Source organism: Scomber scombrus, chromosome 7, assembly GCF_963691925.1.
Source record: "Scomber scombrus chromosome 7, fScoSco1.1, whole genome shotgun sequence".
Taxonomy (NCBI): Eukaryota; Metazoa; Chordata; class Actinopteri; order Scombriformes; family Scombridae; genus Scomber; species Scomber scombrus.
Genome location: NC_084976.1, coordinates 10,161,615 through 10,178,657, shown reverse-complemented (window position 1 = coordinate 10,178,657; position 17,043 = coordinate 10,161,615). Strand labels below are relative to the sequence as shown.

Genomic DNA, 17,043 nt, shown 5'->3' with positions numbered 1-17,043 from the left:
GGCACATACATCAATATCATATTATGTACATCTTTATTATTATTTTGGCATATCCATTTATTTCAATTCTTTTATGTTGAACACATCACATAAGGTCACCCAAGGTACAGGACATTATCATTTTCCAAGTATGACGCACGCCACTCATCTACTCAGATGCTTTCAACATTTATTGGAGACCAAACACCTTGAAGCAACCATGGAGCGTTAATTAGGTGAGTATGTCACGTAACTTTACACTTAAAGTGAATAGTGTGCTTTTTGCAGACAATCTATATTTAAATTGCAGTGCTGCAATACCCAAAATACATCCAAACAGGTGTTTTTCACTACTATTAGTCTGCCTAATCAGACTTCCTCTCAGGACTGTGTGGGCCTGTACTGACTGTGTTTGATTGACATCTGTCTCACTTCCCTGTTAATTTGTTGAACTACTTAGAGTGGGTGGGACATTTTACTCTATTCTTAGTCTTATTAGTACACAGGGATTGGTGACATCTTGCAATTCCCTGCATAGCTCAGTCCAAATTCAGCTTTAGCAGACGTCTAAGCAGCAACATTAACTGAAGACACCTGTGTGGGTGTTCAGGGCCTTTAATTAGATTCAGCAATGTTGTGGTGATACTTACTGTAAGCAATATTATCATGAACAATGCTGCTAACTGTTCCTCCAAAATGTGAAGAACTAAAAAGACAGCTTTGTTTGTTTATTTATGAGGTTTTTTAGTTTGTGTTATGACTGATACTAGTACACACACACAATCTGAAAATGAACCAAACATTACGTCTCTTGTAAGTTCTTCATAGGCAAGCATACTGTCTGAGTCAACATAATATGTAACAAATCATCCAAATATCCAAAGTGAATATGATCCCTCTACACCAGGAGGTCTGGCAGTTTACCCATATTTGGCTTTTGGCTATGTGGCATTCAGGAGTGTGAAAAACTGCCAGAGGGTGCGTTAAAAAAAATGTGCTGATGGTAAATGTTTAACCTACGGACTTGACCACTAGGACGGGGCGGAACCGGTGTCGTGTGCTCACTTCTTTCATCCCACCGGTGGGATGATTTACGTCACATATTAGGGCCAGCTGTGGAGAGAGGGAGAGAGAGAGATAGAGAGAGATAGATAGAGAGAGAGAGAGAGAGAGAGAGAGAGAGAGAGAGAGAGAGAGAGAGAGAGAGAGAGAGAGAGAGAGAGAGAGAGAGAGAGAGATTTTATTCACGTTAATGAAAGCATCATTTCAGCTGTAGGCTGTCGCTCTCCAGTTGTTTTTAACTAAACCACTGCATTCCAAGTTGAGACTTCATTTCAGCTACTCCTGCCGTTGGCTGAGATGTAGGTTTCGTGGCTGCTTCTGCAGGAGTACTTCCATTATCCAGGATCGTATCATAAGAGGAGGTAAGGGTCTATTCAGTCAAATGGAACAAACGGACATCAGGAAACCGTGAAAGCGTTACGCAACAGTGAATTCATTTTTTCCCCCAGACCCGACGCTATGGATAGACATGGCATACGTTATCTGTGTTTCTTAAATCAAGATGAGCCGGATCCCACCCCTCGTCTTTTCCCTCGTGATAGTCATCCCCCTCTCACGCTAAGACAGCAGATGAAAAATGCTTGGAAGTAACGCTGCTGCTGTGTTTTCATCGTGGTGATGGATAACAGATCTGCATTTTTACATTTTCGGTTGAGGAGCAATGAAAAGAAAGCTGAACGTGTCACGTCATGTTACGGGTAAGGTAGGAGACCTTCCATTTATATTTGCATTTAGCGTGAGACTGTAAGTCAAGTTTGTTGCCTTTGTAACGAGCGATGGCTCTTCTGATCATCCGGTCCGCTACAGCGCGCTGTGCGTAAACATATTTGTTGCCATGGATACGGCGTAAGGTAGTATCCTGCGACGTAATTATAGCAACTCGGTGTTGATTGATGGATTTTCCTCCGCTGTCTCTTCAGACGCCGCGGTATCTGGCTTTGGGAAAACACACTCTTGGTTACAAGGGGTAAAAATACTCCTCTGCTGTTACATCAGTGCGACCCGTGATATTTTTGGGAACTTCTCCCATTCGTGTCGGAGTGGTTACTGGGTGTCTGTCTTTGCCAGTTCTGAATTGTCGCCTACAACGACTCGACGTGCAGTGGAGAGAAGACAGGCTGTGCGTCCTGAGGTTTTATGAACATGTAGAAAGGAAAACAACGCATGGGTGTAGCAGTGAGGAGATATTTCAGAGCAAAGCGGGACACTGTGGGTATTGACTGTGGACTGTGCATGGGCACCAGAATGAGGGCTTGACCTTGTCCCTGCAAAGACATGAAGGGGACCAACGAGTCCAGTCCCGTCGCCTGCAGCACAGCGGTCACTGCTGGCCTGGAAGCTGCTGTGTGGCGGACGGGGGACTTGGCTGGGTTTGGATAATTGGTGCTTTTACGCCACCCTTCACCAACTAAAAAAACTCTTTGTGTTTATGGCAAATTATGCTGAACTGTAGTCATCAGTGTTGTATTTGAACCTATGCATTATAGCACAGGAATGCACCGTTGTAAAATACCTTCATGGCCAGTTTTTAATAGCTTCATTTAAACTGTTAAGTTGTTTTTTTTGTAATGTTTTCTTTTGATGCGGCTGAGAAATGTGGACTGCTTTTATGAACGGTTCGGGGCTGCACGGTGGGGGCGATGCCGGTGGGGGTTACGTCCAGTCTCAGGGATGGGAGTTTGTGCCGTGCTCCGGGATGGAGAGGAAAGATAGAGGCAGGGGCAACAGCCGCAGCCCGCTGAGGAGGATCTCTTCTCCGCCCACTGTCTTCAGCCAGCTCTACGAGACACAGTTCGGTACTTCTCCGGGCGCAGGAGAAGGTGGCGCAGCGACACAACTCGAAGTCCTCAGGGGACAAATGTGGCAAGGACCTGAACTCCAGCAGCAACAGCCAACACATCACACGCGGCTCAGAAAGAAATTTGATGATTTGAAAAAGCGACACGTGCAGGACAAGCAGGAATGGATGCGCGAGAAGGAGTCATTGTTGAGAGAAGTGGCTGACATTCAAGTAATTGGAAATATTGACTTGTGAAAAGTAAACGCATTCCTGTCTCTCTGCAGTCTTGTAACCGTGAATGTGTTGTGTCATAGCTATCCCTAATGTTCCCAAAGTACTTCTCAGGGCTTCAAATTCAAAAAGTTATCATTTAACATACCAGCATATGCATTAGTTTATCATCAAGTATTTATTTTGGCCTTTGATCCTCAGTTATTAGCTTTTGTTGGTTGAAAGTGTTATAGTCTGCTGTACCATTTCGGATGGCAGACACAGTTTATCTGACATATTTGGTTGACATCTTTGCTGCCAACACTGTTTTTCCCCACAGGGAGGGGAGAACCGGAGGATTCTGCTGGACCTGAAGACGGTTTTGGAGGAAGTGCAGGTAGAGGTGAAGAGAGAGGAGGAGAAGAGGAGTGAGCTCCAGCTGCAGTACACCAGGGACAGATGTGCCTGGGAGGTGGAGAAGGCTGAGCTCCAGTGCAGGATTGCACAGGTAACTGGGGGATGATGATGATGATGATGATGATATCGATGATGATGATGATGATGATGATGATGATGTGTAGGTTGGATCTGGCACTGTATATAAAAGTATTTTGGCAGTTGCAGCATGTTAGTGTGTGTCTGTGTCTGTGTGTGTGTGTGTGTGTGTGTGTGTCTGTGTGTGTGTGTGTGTGTGTGTGTGTACATTCATACATTTTTCCCTGCATACATAATATGAATGTAATTATCCAAAACCAAAGAACATTAATCTTGTTTTGTAGCAACACATTTTGCACATAAACAGTGTTTTACTTTGATTAATTTCTATCTAGCTTGTCTAGTGCATATGTGTATTTTCTCTTGTCTTTGCATGCCGGGCCAATAGTTTGGTGTAAATTGGGCAGGCTGTGTTTGCCACCCACATGGCAGGGTGATAAGTCACCCTGGAACTCATCCAACTCAAGCCTCCAGCTTAGACAAAAGATTTGCACTGAGGAGACAAACTTTGGTCTTCCAGCCCAGCCCAGACACACAGACCCCCAGCTTGGCTTTTAACAGCTTTCTGTAAGCAGATGAAATATGAACCTATTGTTACAGTGGACAGCTGCTGTTAAAGTGTGTCTTGAAATGGGCAGAGTATACTTTCAGAGTTAAGTTTGCATACCAGTGCCACGCTGTGTCAGGTATTGCATGGATCACTTGACAGACCCTGCATAGTTATTCCTCAAAGCAATGTGGTTTTAGAGATTTAACTTTTTTTTCCTCCAAGTTATATCAGAAAATGGATTTATTTCATTGGCCTCAAGTTGAAGTCTGTCCAAATCTAATCAGGCTGTTTCACATTTCATCCAAAAAATGGAAAGTTTTGATACTGTGAAATTTGTTCAGTGAGTCAGATTTATGTGTGCTTTCTCTTTCTTCACATCTCTGCGCTTGTTATATCTGTAGTTTTGTGATGTTGCGACTTGAATCTCTTTATCTGCCAGCTGAGCCCTGATACCTATCCCAAACTTAAAACTGATTGGTCACGCCTTCACCCATCTGCACAACTCTCATTTCAATGTCCTCTGAAGCTAGAAGAAAAATCAAATGACTCTGAGTGAAGTGGTGAAGCTCTGAAATGCGTTAAAGTGGTGCTGGAAATTAATGCAATGATACTGCAGAGCACTTGGCCAAGAAGACTCACTGAAGCCATGATGACGTGGGAATGTGACACAATGACATGGTTTTACCGGATCACAGCTCACGCACACATAGATGGTTTAACTGCTATAATGTAATTTCCTCTGTGTGAGAAGATGGCACAATGTCACTGTTCAGCTCTTCTCTTTGTCCCCCTGGTCGCTAGGCCTTGCTACAGAGTAGTTGACAAACAGCCTTATAAAAACAGACATTTACTGTTCTGCTTTGTGTTCGAAAAGCCCTGTGATGCAGTTGGAGAAGGAGGCTTAATCTACTCCAGAAGCTTATACCATTTTGCCAATACACACACATGGCTGGGACAGAATAGATGTCTCTCCTCTTTATATATTTGAAAGTGCTCATAGTAGTCTGCTTGTATTTATGTGCATGAACAAGCAATGTGTAAACAACTAAATCCACTTATTTCTCACTCATGGCCGTCAAATTTTAATGGAACACACAAACACACACACACACACACACACAGACACACACACACACACACACACACACAAACACACACACACACACACACACACACACACACACACACACACACACACACACACACACACACACACACACACACACATGCAGACACTCAAATACAGTTTCCTATTTGATTGCATAAACAGACCCAGAGAAATATGACTTGGAGTAAAGTTATGCTGGGTGGGGTTAGCTCCATTTCAGAAGTTGTTTTGTCCTGGTACCACATCCTGCCACAGTTTACACTTCTGGGCACATGTTTACCGAGTGCTAATCTAAGGCTGCTCATTAGGATAAAAATTCATCAAGTCCAAGGCTTCTAAAATCAGTTGTAGCTCAGGAATCAAATGACTGATTTACAGACTTCATAGAACATTTGTAAGATGTCTATAAACACATTTTAGTCTCTTTTAGTTTGAGAAAGCAGCATTACACGTAATGTGGCTGTTGATGTTCTACTAGATTACTGTTTCTTTTAATCGTAGAGTTTATAATTCATGTAATTCACTCTTTAATTCTGCATCTTGACAGAACATGAAAAATAACCTGATAATTAGATTGAATGGCCATATCATTTCACTTCATTCGCCTCTATAACAATTGCTGGACAAATCAGAGATTTGAGTGGTGATTCAAAGGTCTGGAACAAGGCTGAGAAATAGTCAAGAATGTATGCAAATGAATACAAAGAGGTCAGTAGAGCTAAATGGGTGTAACTTCATTTCACTTAGGAGTGAAATGTGAACAATTTCAACACGGGTGAGAAACTCCACACATTGCTTTCACTGTGCCAGTGCAGAGGAGAGACCATTTTTCATCAGAGGATGTGAAGGAGGTAGAGGGTAATTGTTGGGGCAAGTTGAATTCTGATAGTGATCATGCCGATGACTATCCAGAGTAGTGTTGAGTTGAAAGGTAATGGTAGAATTAGCATGTTTGCCTGAGAAGAGCCACTCAGTGCAATCAACTGATGAGTCATGCAGTCCAAGAGGGTTCAGCTAATATCTTTGAAACCTTGAATGAACCTGCTATGAGAGGGCTCATTCCACAGCTAGCTGGGCGGGTTAGCTTTTGTCCATTCATTAGTGCACTTTGATGAGACTTTGAAAGTGGTAGTGCACAACTGGAGGGAGGAGGCCTGAATACTGTAGAGGATTATCCAAGCAGCCATGTGTGTTATACAAACCTGAGGTTAGTGAATTGAAGAGGTGGTAGCTACTTAAGGGCTTTAAGTTCTGGGTCCTGTGAGTTGGAATCTTAAGTGAAGCCGCGAGTGAAATGGCATTTGCTCGACATTCCTATCTGTTCTCAATCAGACCAAAGACTAAACTGCTACTGTATACAATTGCCTAATAAATACAGTTTCATGCATAGGATTTCCAAGTATTACATTTTTTATATATTCTTAGCTATGATTAGCGGTCCCTCTTTTAGCCATTTGATTGGTCAGGAAACTGAAGCTGTGTAGCTGCAAACAGTATTGCCACATCCCCATCTCTTTTTTAAATTTAGCTTGTTGGTTCTAATCCCAAGTAAATTAATTCAGCATCAACATGATTGCAGTTGATCACCAGTTGCTTGTTCTACTCGATATTTTAATTACACGCCTCTCTCTTCAGCGTGTCATGTCTGTTAATGTATCTACTGTTTGTTGTTTCATCATCCTTTTCGGGCACTTCTACCACCAAATACCAAGCAAGCATCCAAGGTCTGAGGAAGAGGGCTTAAGCCGGATATTTCCGAGCATATTTCTCCACATGACATTGCCAATGATTTATGAAAGCTCCTGGCAGCTAGGAGACATCTCACTTGGCCTTAGCAGCCAACTCCCCCTGCTCTCTTACCTCGTCTCTGCACCTCCCCAAGGAATGTGACATTGTACAAGGCTGTGTGTCCGCTATTTATAGTGGGTCACCGTGGTGACACAGTTACCTTTATATACCCTGTGCCATACAGTGACAGACAGGGTGGTCAAGAGTAGCTGGAGAGGGCTCATTGAGACTAGGCTTAAGTTGCGCACGCATGTGTGGATGAGTGTGTTTGATGTAATGCTGGGTCCCTGTCAGTAAACACAGTTCCTCCAGAATTCTCTTTACAAAGACAGTTTGCTATTGCTGTCTTCATCAATGATAAACGGTCTTCAGCTCTTTATTTGGACTGCAACCATCTTGTTTTTGCACTTTCACTATTTGTTTGTATTTGTATGTTTAAATAGACTGTGGACGGCACCCATCATCACCCATCTGTAATTGTGGATAACTTTGAGAAGAGCCACAGGCAGTCAGAAAGGGTTGACTTGTTTTTCTACACCATAATTTCTTGACCCCAGGCCACAGGCAGAAATAGCACCATGACCGAGGCTTGTAAGAAGGCTTTGGTCGATGTCTGTGACTGAACACTGAAATAACACACTCAGGCATGCTTGTATGCATTCTCTCCCTCTTTGTAACACACACACACAGACATGCACACAAACACAGAGGCACATGCATAAATGCACATGCACAGGCGTTGTCTTGGGCTCATTCCAGGCCTAAAGCCAATATTTCTATCCCCCTTTTTTCAAACCAACAACAAAAATCCACATATTTACCACAGAATGTACAGATTTAGGTCCTAAAACACACCCTCATTTATTTTTAACAATTTAAAAAATCTGAATCAGAGAATCACATTGTATTACTATACAACTAAAGGAAATTTCAGGATAGCTTTCCCAACACCATTATCTTATCTAAAGGTACAAATCAGACCCGACTTTAAACTTTGATGATGTCATCAAATTGTCCACTGTTTAGCTCCTTTGGTGACAGTGAACTGGAGTCTGACACAGCAGCACAATCTTAATTGTGGAGTATTTTGCAGACTTTCTTATTTATTCTCATTTATTTTCTTTATAGTCATCACATGTTTTTTTTTTTTTTGGCCCTTGCAGAGCGAAACTCCTGGGGGAAATGCCCAAGACTTTTTACTTTAAAAGGACATTCAGTAGTGGCAGTCAGTAATATTCTCATTAAAGCAAAATATCAAATTGAGCCTATCAAATCTGCTTTATTGTAATAATGAAATACTGAAAAGAATCACAAGCATGAACTTATTTGTGTTAAGACTGTGTCTGCATGTATCTCTAAAAACTGATACACCAAAGTATCTTTTGACTGATACTCCCATCCTCTGCAGAAATATTTTGCTGTGCCTAAATCTGCCACATCCTGAACTGTATCCTGTGTTATTGAAATACCATAAAAAAGGGACTTGAACTCTGAACCCATGAACCCTTTGTGTGAGTTCTTGCAGGATATTTTCATCTTTCAATAACCTCTTTTCTCCCTCTTCCCTCCTCTGAACCCACTCACACTCGTCCCTGTGGCGCATTATTCCCCCACTTCCTCCACCTTCTCTTCCTGCCACTCCTTCATTCTCTTAATTCCACTTTTAACAATTTCTCTTCCCCCAGCTTTTCTGGCCTTGTCATCTGGCTTTCATCCCCCTTTCCTCCAATCTATCTCTTTATCACCACTGACTGTTTTCCCTCAACGTCTCTCCCACCCTGCCTGTCCATCTCCCTGCTTCCTTCTTTCTCCTCCTCTGTGCCTCCTTAACTCCCCGTTCTGTTTCTCCCTCTCCAGTTGGAGGCTAGAGAGCGTGCTGAGTTGGTCAGTGGAAGGGTCCAGACAGCGGCAGGTCCTGGCTCTGTTGCGTCACGGAGCAATCGAGAGCAGCGTGGCGAGACTTCGACGCTCCGCCGGGAGAGGGAAGAGCAGCGGAGGCTCCTGGCAGACACACACTCGACAGCCATGGACCTGCGCTGTCGCCTGGATCACAATGAGAGGGACTGGTCAAGGGAGAAAGCCGAGCTGCTGGAGAGGTTTGATGTGGAGAGGAAGGAATGGGAGAGCCAGCTGAAAGATATGCAGAAGAAAATAGAAGAGGTAAGATGGCTGAATGATAATATTTCCACACATTGTTTAGATGATTTGGTTTGGTTTTAGCATTCTAGTTAAAGATTAGTGGATCATTATCACTATAGATAAAGAAAAGATCGCAAAAGTATGTTAAAGTCCAAACTTCTTTGAAAGTTCTTTGAAAGTTTTTAGTCCACATATTTCAGTGTTCATCATTTTTTGGAGGTTTTCTTAATTTGTGTATAATACTCAGCTTCCTACGAACTGAGTGTGTTAATCGTCCCTCCTACACATCCTGCTCACCATCAACCATGTCAAAACAATATCCCTGATCAGTGCAGCTGCAGAGTGTGAGGAAAGGAGGGAGTAGGAGGAGGAGGGCAAGAGTTCTGCTGTTTCTCTGATCTCTGTGTACTGAGAAAGAGGCAGCGAATGAGACGGACTGTGATCTGCAGTGTTGTAGACAGGAAGCTGGCATGCAAGAGAGTGAGATTTATGTTCATATGGTAGCCAAAGTACTATTTTTGTGTCAAATTGCTTATGCATTTTTGAAATAAAGTGAAAAAAACAAAACATCATTAAGGAAGTTGTGTTGTGTTCATGTTGAGAAATGGTCTCTATCAGACAAAAAGGATTAGGTCTGTTTAAGATGGACTTTCACTTGTATTGATTTATGGTAGGGAAATATGTGAACAGTCAGTCAATTTATCAATTAATCTGTCAGTCAATCAAGTGAAAATAATTCTGCAGTAACAGGAGCATGAGGGAAGTAATTCAGAGCAATGGGCGGGTGACCAAGCGCAAGACAAAATCTGACATGCCCCAAAGAACAAATTGGTGTTTTTTAATGAGGGTGGCCATACAAAAGCATTTGGACATAATGCGAAGGCACTGGAACAATTTGCTATGAAAAGAACATGTGGCTCTCATTTGCCCCTTTGAGACCAGAAAATGAGAGAGGAAAACAGCACAGGAATAAAGCAGGCTGAAAGGCAGTAGTCCAATCGAGACATTGCGTGATGGGAAGGGAGCCCAGTCAACATGAAATAGTTACTATTTTCAGATTCCATGGCAGCAGATGTTATCCAATTTTATTTGAACGAATTATTTGAATGTTTTTTTAAAATCCTCTATGGTCTAAATATGTTCGTATGATGCCCGACCTCTCATCATGTTGTATTAGTTTTATAGTTTGCATGATCATATTGTGCCATTTACATTCCTTGTATTGTCTTCACTCTTGACTATCTGATCTCATTTTAATCATCAGGGAGAGTAATTGCAGAAATTACTGTCAAAATGCATTAAGCCCATTTGAACATATATCTTTATGACTTTATACATCATATCATACACATTTTTGTTAATATGTGTCACATTTTATTGATAATAGTTATATAGTTATATATGATAATAGTAGTAATTTAATTGATGGGTAATCTTGCTTTTCTTCAATTATTCCAAAATGTATCCTTAAAGAGTAAAATTACATAATACAAATATTGTTTCATTCAGGAATAGGCTTAAGTAAAGCTGTATAAATGATGTTCTCTTTCCATTTACTATTTCAAGTTGTACTGTGAAGTGAGGGCCAAGCGAGAAGAGACCGGACTGGACACAGAGAGGCAGGACGAACACAATGTCGTGCATCGGCTCAGCATGCGTTCAACCAGCACCGGCTCCAGTCTGCTCAGTGACAACTCCCACTCCCAGCCGCTCAGCAGCAGCAGTCAGTCAGAACTGAGCAGACACCCACCATTACCTGGTTTTGGTTGCAATAGCAACATCAGTGGGAGTGGTGGGAGAGATAGCCAACAATCCAGCTGTTTCCAAGCAGACAACCACTGTGATTTTAATGTTAGTGGTCAGTTTACTCAGAATGACCATGTACATGCAGAGCTGCTGGATGAATTGAGATCCAGAGGCCCTTGGAAGCAAGTCACTGATATCAGGGAGGCTGTTGATACATTGGAGCTGGAGGCTATTTTTCATGGAGCTATTGGATGTGGAGTGGTACAGAAAAATGGCTCTGAAGGGAATGAAAGGAATGTTCACGTTGATAGTCAAGAAAGTCTTCTTTGGGAAGAGCTGAGTTTCAGCAGCACCAGGAAGAAGAACACCACTGCTCTCAATGCTGTGAGACATTTAATCTATATATATATATATTTAATTAATAAGCACTGTATTTATACACAATATAGAGACATCAGTGTGTTTGTCATGTTTTCAGTGTTCATGTAATCCTCTTGTATATATATATATATATTTAAAAAAAAACTCTTTATCTGCTCAACCATCAATACAACCATCAAAATCCTACAATTGTTTTGCACATAACTTCAGCGATACACAGTTTCCAACTTGTCTCTGTCTCCCCCTTCTCTCTGTGTCAGGCTCTGAAGGAGATTGCCCGTGTCAGTGAGGAGCTTTGTAGCTACCAGGATGAGATCAGAAAGAAGAGTGTGGATAAGAGGTACATAAATCCCCATTGCTATGATAACTTCCTGGCGCCAACTTGTACCTACAGTTTGATAATCACTGTTCTTGTCTGGATTTGCTTATTGTGTATATAATCTCATTGTCATATTTGTTTCAGTGCAGTAAATTAATTATAAATCATATTTTAACCATTTCTGTTGCATATTACTTTTAAATGGAATCAGTTGCAAATGAAATTAAAATAGGTTGATTATAAGAATTATAATTAAAGTAGAGTAAATGTAGTAATTGTATTTTACGGTTTAATTCCCGTCAGGAATCAATCTGACTCCCTGTGCCTCCCGGAGGAGAGGGAGATGCTGCCAGGGCACGATAAGACCAGACAGGAGCTGGATGAATCACCCTGCGACCTCAGCCAGATCTACGATGACCTTCGGGCCTTGGGGAGGGAAAACTGGATCACCTTGTCACCAGATAACACCTGGCAGGCTGACAGGGGGCCAGACGAATCCTGGAGAATGAGTGCAACGGATCCAGACAGCTACCGAGACACACAGACGAGCCCTGGAGTACTCTCTGAGATGGATATACCAGCCCCGCCCATCCCTCCCCGCACCTCCTCCTGGAATCTGAGTAGCCCAACCGATCCAGACACAGAGCTCCACATCCCAGAATCCCCCATGGCGACAGTGAGGAAATGCCACAGCCCGTGTGTTTTAGTGGACAGAAAGTGTAGCAGCCCATCCATTGTCCGGAAGTTTGGGGCTATGCTGCAAGAAAATGAAGGAAAGGTTTTAATAGATGGCAAGGTAGCATCGTGTGCTGTACCTGTTAACTCTAACTGTAACGTTGGCTGCTGCCATAGCCGCTGGTCCTGTGATGCAAGTAAATTCATTAACAGTAAGTTATCTGCATATGGGACTGTCCAGAAAAGTTTCTCTGAGGTCAACATATTGGATGCTGGAAAAGACTCAGATTACAGCCCTGGTGTTGGGAACATACAAAGCCCTGAGCTACAAATCCCTCCTTTTGTCAAAGATTTACCTGTAGAGCTGTTATTGTCCTCTCTGGAAATAACACCTGCCAGCTCCAACATCCAGGGCTCCAGAAGAAACATAATGCTGGAACAAAAAACAGCTGAGTTCAACAGAACTTTGTTTCAGGCGGAGATGGGCCGTGGGGTGGATGAACAAGACAGTTTTACAGTAACAGATGCATGCTCATTGGGTTGCCAACCAGACCTTTCAGCAGCTTATGCGTCAGATGAGGTTTTACTTCCCAGGGAGAGTAAATTTCAGCCACATTTTACTGATGTCACTGCTAGCGTCACAGGCATACATCCTGAAGTCACATTGTCTCTGCCCACCTTGGATTCCCCTATTCAGAACCCCGAGGTCCAACCGAGGCGAGGTAGATGTGGTACTGAAGCTCAAAAAGTCAGAGTGAGGCAAGAAATTCCATCTGGCCTTTCACCTGAACAGCCACAGGCTGGACTCAGGGAGGCATCCACATCTCAGAGCCCTGCACACCATTCTGAGGTCAAGCACAAACTTCGGACAGCGAGCAGTCCTTCCAGGAAAACACACCACAGAGCAGTCACAGAGGCTCCCTTTTCTGAGCCTGCCTTGCCTGCAAATACCCAGCCAGGTCAGAATGTGGAGCGTTCCAGCTCCAAGAATGAGAATCCCCATGGAGCGAAGCCTCAGCCAGCCAGGGTTGGTGTCTCACTCCAGCAGCCCTCTGCTGAGAACAAACAAAGACAGATGACACAGCCAGGGCATCAGGCACAGCCAAAGCATGCATCTGTTCCTCTCTCCCAGTCTGACTCCTCCAGACCTGGACCCCGAATGATGAATGACCATCCCTGGAAGCCCCTCACTCTGGCTGCCTACCCACGGCCTGAGGGATCCAGGTCCAACTACGGGGCAGTGGAAAGGATTCTGAAGAATTATGAGAGTGCAGCCCGGGCTCAACAGAACCACAGCCTACAGAGTGAAATGACTGCAAGCCCTAACGTCAGTGTCAAGCAGGAGGAGAACGCCACAGAACTGGACATGCTGGACATACACCCCCTGCTCTTACCTCCTACTCTGAGACACACACAGCCCTCACACACCTCACAGAAACACACCTCACACACACAACTCAGCAGCCACGGTGTCATGGGAGTAACAGAGATACAGCTTGCAGTGCAGGTGGGTAGAGTCTGATATATACTGTATGCACACTTTTACATATATGCACATGCAATACCACTCTTGAGGTGTGTTGACATTTTTAATGAAATGCAATTAAGTCAAACTATATTGTTAAAGGCTGATTACAGCAGTGCACCTGGATGAACTCGCACGTTCTTTCTGTTCCCTTCCATTTAGAAATACTAAGCAATTGCCCTTGACTGAGGACAGCTCCGGTGGGAATGTTGTTTATTTCTGGTATGTGCTAAGAGACAGAAGCAGGCCAAAGCCTCCATTATAATCTGGGCATCTGGGCCATTCCATTGCTTAAAGGCTCCTAACAAAAGGAACTGCTGTTGTGGCATGCAAAGTTAACTTGGCAGGAGGTCTATCACCCCCACATCCCTTCCTAAAAAGAAAAAAAAAACTTTCATCTTTCAGTCCTTCCATGAGGCCTGGTAGTGCAAGTGTTTTTCTGGCCTTTGTGTTGTAATTACAGATGTATCTGCAAGAAGCCAGCTGACTAAATGCTCCTTGGCAGACCACGGGGGAACAAGCAAGCTGAAGTGGTTACGCTGCTTTAAAGTCATGCAAATGTTAACAAAATTGTGGAAACGATTATCAAGCCAATTTTATTTGACCTCATGAAAAGAATGTAATTAGAGGCACTACTTTAGTTTAACCTTAACTGATGAGCACGTTCCAAGATGAAATTAGAAGATTCTGTGAAGTGGCAGTAGAGCCAAAGCATGTGTCAGGTATTTGAATTCATTTGCTTTTCTCTTAACCAAAAGGAATTGGGTCTTCTTTGCCCCGTTGTTTTTCCAGGACGGGCCGAATCTATCAATCTTCCTGTTTGAAATATACTTGTTGTTTTCCCTAGGGTCAAGAAGACTACAGATGGAACACGTGACACAATGTAAAGTATCTGAGTGGGTGAATTTGATTGTTGATAGAACGGTGTGATAATCCTAAACGTTAATTCATTTGTTTCTCCACAGGAGAAAGACAAGTCTTGCTTCTCCTCTTCCTCCATCCAGAAGAACTTCTCGAGGCCTGCTCGTCCAGCCAATCGACGCCTCCCGTCCCGATGGGCCAGCCGCTCCCCCACTTCCTCCTCCTCCACCTCCTCATCTCCCTCTACAACCCCTGTCGTACCTCCATCCTTCCCGCTCCAGAAACACACCTCCTCCTTTACCTACTCACATGCCTTTCACATAGAGACTGTCATCATTTGATCTTCACCTTGAACAACCAGAAGCCTACAATGATAACCTTCCCTGTTCTCTCCATTACTGTTGTACATACCAAACCCAGACTGATCTCCACTCCCCCAGACTCAGAAGTGCTTTAGTTGTGGGTTTGCCAACTCACTTTTAGAATGTATGTGGCATTCAGTGGAGCCAAGCTGAAAGTCAAGAAAAGGATCTGAAGCAGCTCCAGTTGTTCAGCAGTGTGCTCTGATTAACCTGCCAAGCATCATGCATTTCCTCAAACATCACCTTCAAAGGAATAATGACATCCAATGCATCATCCATTCATGCCAGCCATCTGAATGGATATCCTATGCTCAGGATTCTAGCCTTGACTAGTTTAGCCTTGCACATCTACCAACAACAGACCCTTCACTATTTCCCTCTGTTCTGTATACTGTATATACACCTTAAAGTGATGCTAGCTCATATTCAAATGGTGTACACATTCTCAACCAAACAAAATCCACTATGGTGTATTTATGATGTATTGTTTTGTATTTTGTGTGCAACATTATGTTTTGTGTGTTTTTGTTGCACAAAATAGGATGTTACATACACAATATGCAGCATCATGTTGGATTCAGATATAAAGCAGTGGACTTCCTCAGTGTGCTGAATAAAGCAGTGTTGGTTTTCTGCCTTCTTGAATATGAATACTTGCAGTACATGCCTGAACTGTACCTTGCCTGTGACAAAAAAACAAACAAAAACATTTTGCTTTACGTTCACGACTGGCTTTACATTTTTCATGCATATTTCCTTGATATCGACAGATTAAAATGTGAGTTCCTTTTTTATAACTTTGTACCAAAGGCTGGTTTCTTTATATGCATTTTCCTGATGTGAAAATGAAATGCATTGTCTGTAATGGCATTTAAATGTTGCTGTCCTCTCATTGCTGATTTTTTTCCAATCAAAATTTAATGTTAAATTTCATTCATAAGAGCCCGCTATTATGCATAAAATAGATAATAATGCTTACTGAAAAGAGAAAAAAAAGAAAAGCCTTTTTTCTACTTTTACTAATTCTGAATCGTCACATATCAGGACATTACTCAGCTGAGTGGTACAGTTTTTTGGGTCAAAGTGGTGAAATCATATCATGATGAAGGTGATGCCTTTGCTGTTCTTTTTTGTGTAATAAACATAAGGACTAATATGGATTCCTTTTCTCTTTTCACATCACATACCACAATCTACGTTTGTTTCATACTATCTGTCCACTCATATGTTTTGTTATGCTGTGTGACTTGTTTTTCCCCCCAAATCATTACACTTTTAAAAATAGTTTTTTGGTACCTTAAACCGATTTGTGAAGCTTGACTGTGAAAGTGCCAGAATATTACACTGTATGAAGAGAGACTGCAGTGTTTCAAAAGTATAGCAGCCCTTTGAGAAAAAAAAATTGTATTATTATAATTCAATAATTTAGATCACAAACCACAAGCTAAGCCAGTCTTGCCACTGTGCAGTCGCCATGCCCAAATACAGCCCTGTTTAATTCTTAGCCTGAAGTAAGAGCAACAATTTAATAAGTTCTGAACATCAGTCAAAAAATTGCACATAAATATTTCTTTGACTGCATCAAGATGAGTCCTAGGCGACCGCTCAACTTTGCAAAGATAAAGCACCAGAACCAAACGACTGTTTGGCTTCTAAAATCTTGTTGGCTGACATCTTTGGCGACACTGTGATCTCTTCCTCTGACGAATGACTGCAGAGCTACGTGACGGCAGCAGAGGAACAGTTCATCATTGTGATAGTGTATGTCTGTGTGTGTGTCTTTGTGATTTTGCTTACAGCATGCATGTATTCCTCCATGAATATTGTATACATTCCTTTCCAGATGTGTGTAATTTTTATTGTGATGAGCTAGACTCACCGTTTTACCCCTTGTTGCGCCTGTTTGTCTGTCTACAACATGAAAACATCTGTGTTATTTCATAATTTATGTGCATTGTCTGCAAAATGAATCAGTTTTCATACACAGATACATCTACATGGCCATTCACTTAAAATGAGGCACACGCCAGCGCACTACACACAACCATACACACCCTTAGCCC

At 42.6% G+C, this 17,043-nt stretch overlaps 1 protein-coding gene across 1 annotated transcript; it reads left to right on the top strand.

Annotated features, from left to right (window-relative positions):
• The first annotated feature begins 2,635 nt into the window (after positions 1-2,635).
• On the top strand, positions 2,636-15,153 carry mtcl3a (MTCL family member 3a). The gene is made up of 9 exons (XM_062422433.1): positions 2,636-3,052; positions 3,372-3,539; positions 8,830-9,132; positions 10,678-11,241; positions 11,499-11,578; positions 11,861-13,648; positions 13,694-13,739; positions 13,953-13,979; positions 14,723-15,153. The coding sequence occupies exons 1-9, from the start codon at positions 2,636-2,638 to the stop codon at positions 14,957-14,959; spliced, it is 3,630 nt and encodes a 1,209-aa protein (XP_062278417.1). The 3' UTR covers positions 14,960-15,153.
• Positions 15,154-17,043: the final 1,890 nt, after the last annotated feature.

Bases quoted from the DNA above. Each gene is read 5' to 3' on its own strand.
- mtcl3a (XM_062422433.1), top strand. From the start codon at position 2,636: ATGTGGACTGCTTTTATGAACGGTTCGGGGCTGCACGGTGGGGGCGAT. The intron at 3,053-3,371 runs GTAATTGGAAAT...TTTTCCCCACAG, and splicing joins GAGAAGTGGCTGACATTCAA to GGAGGGGAGAACCGGAGGAT. The intron at 13,980-14,722 runs GTATGTGCTAAG...GTTTCTCCACAG, and splicing joins GGGAATGTTGTTTATTTCTG to GAGAAAGACAAGTCTTGCTT.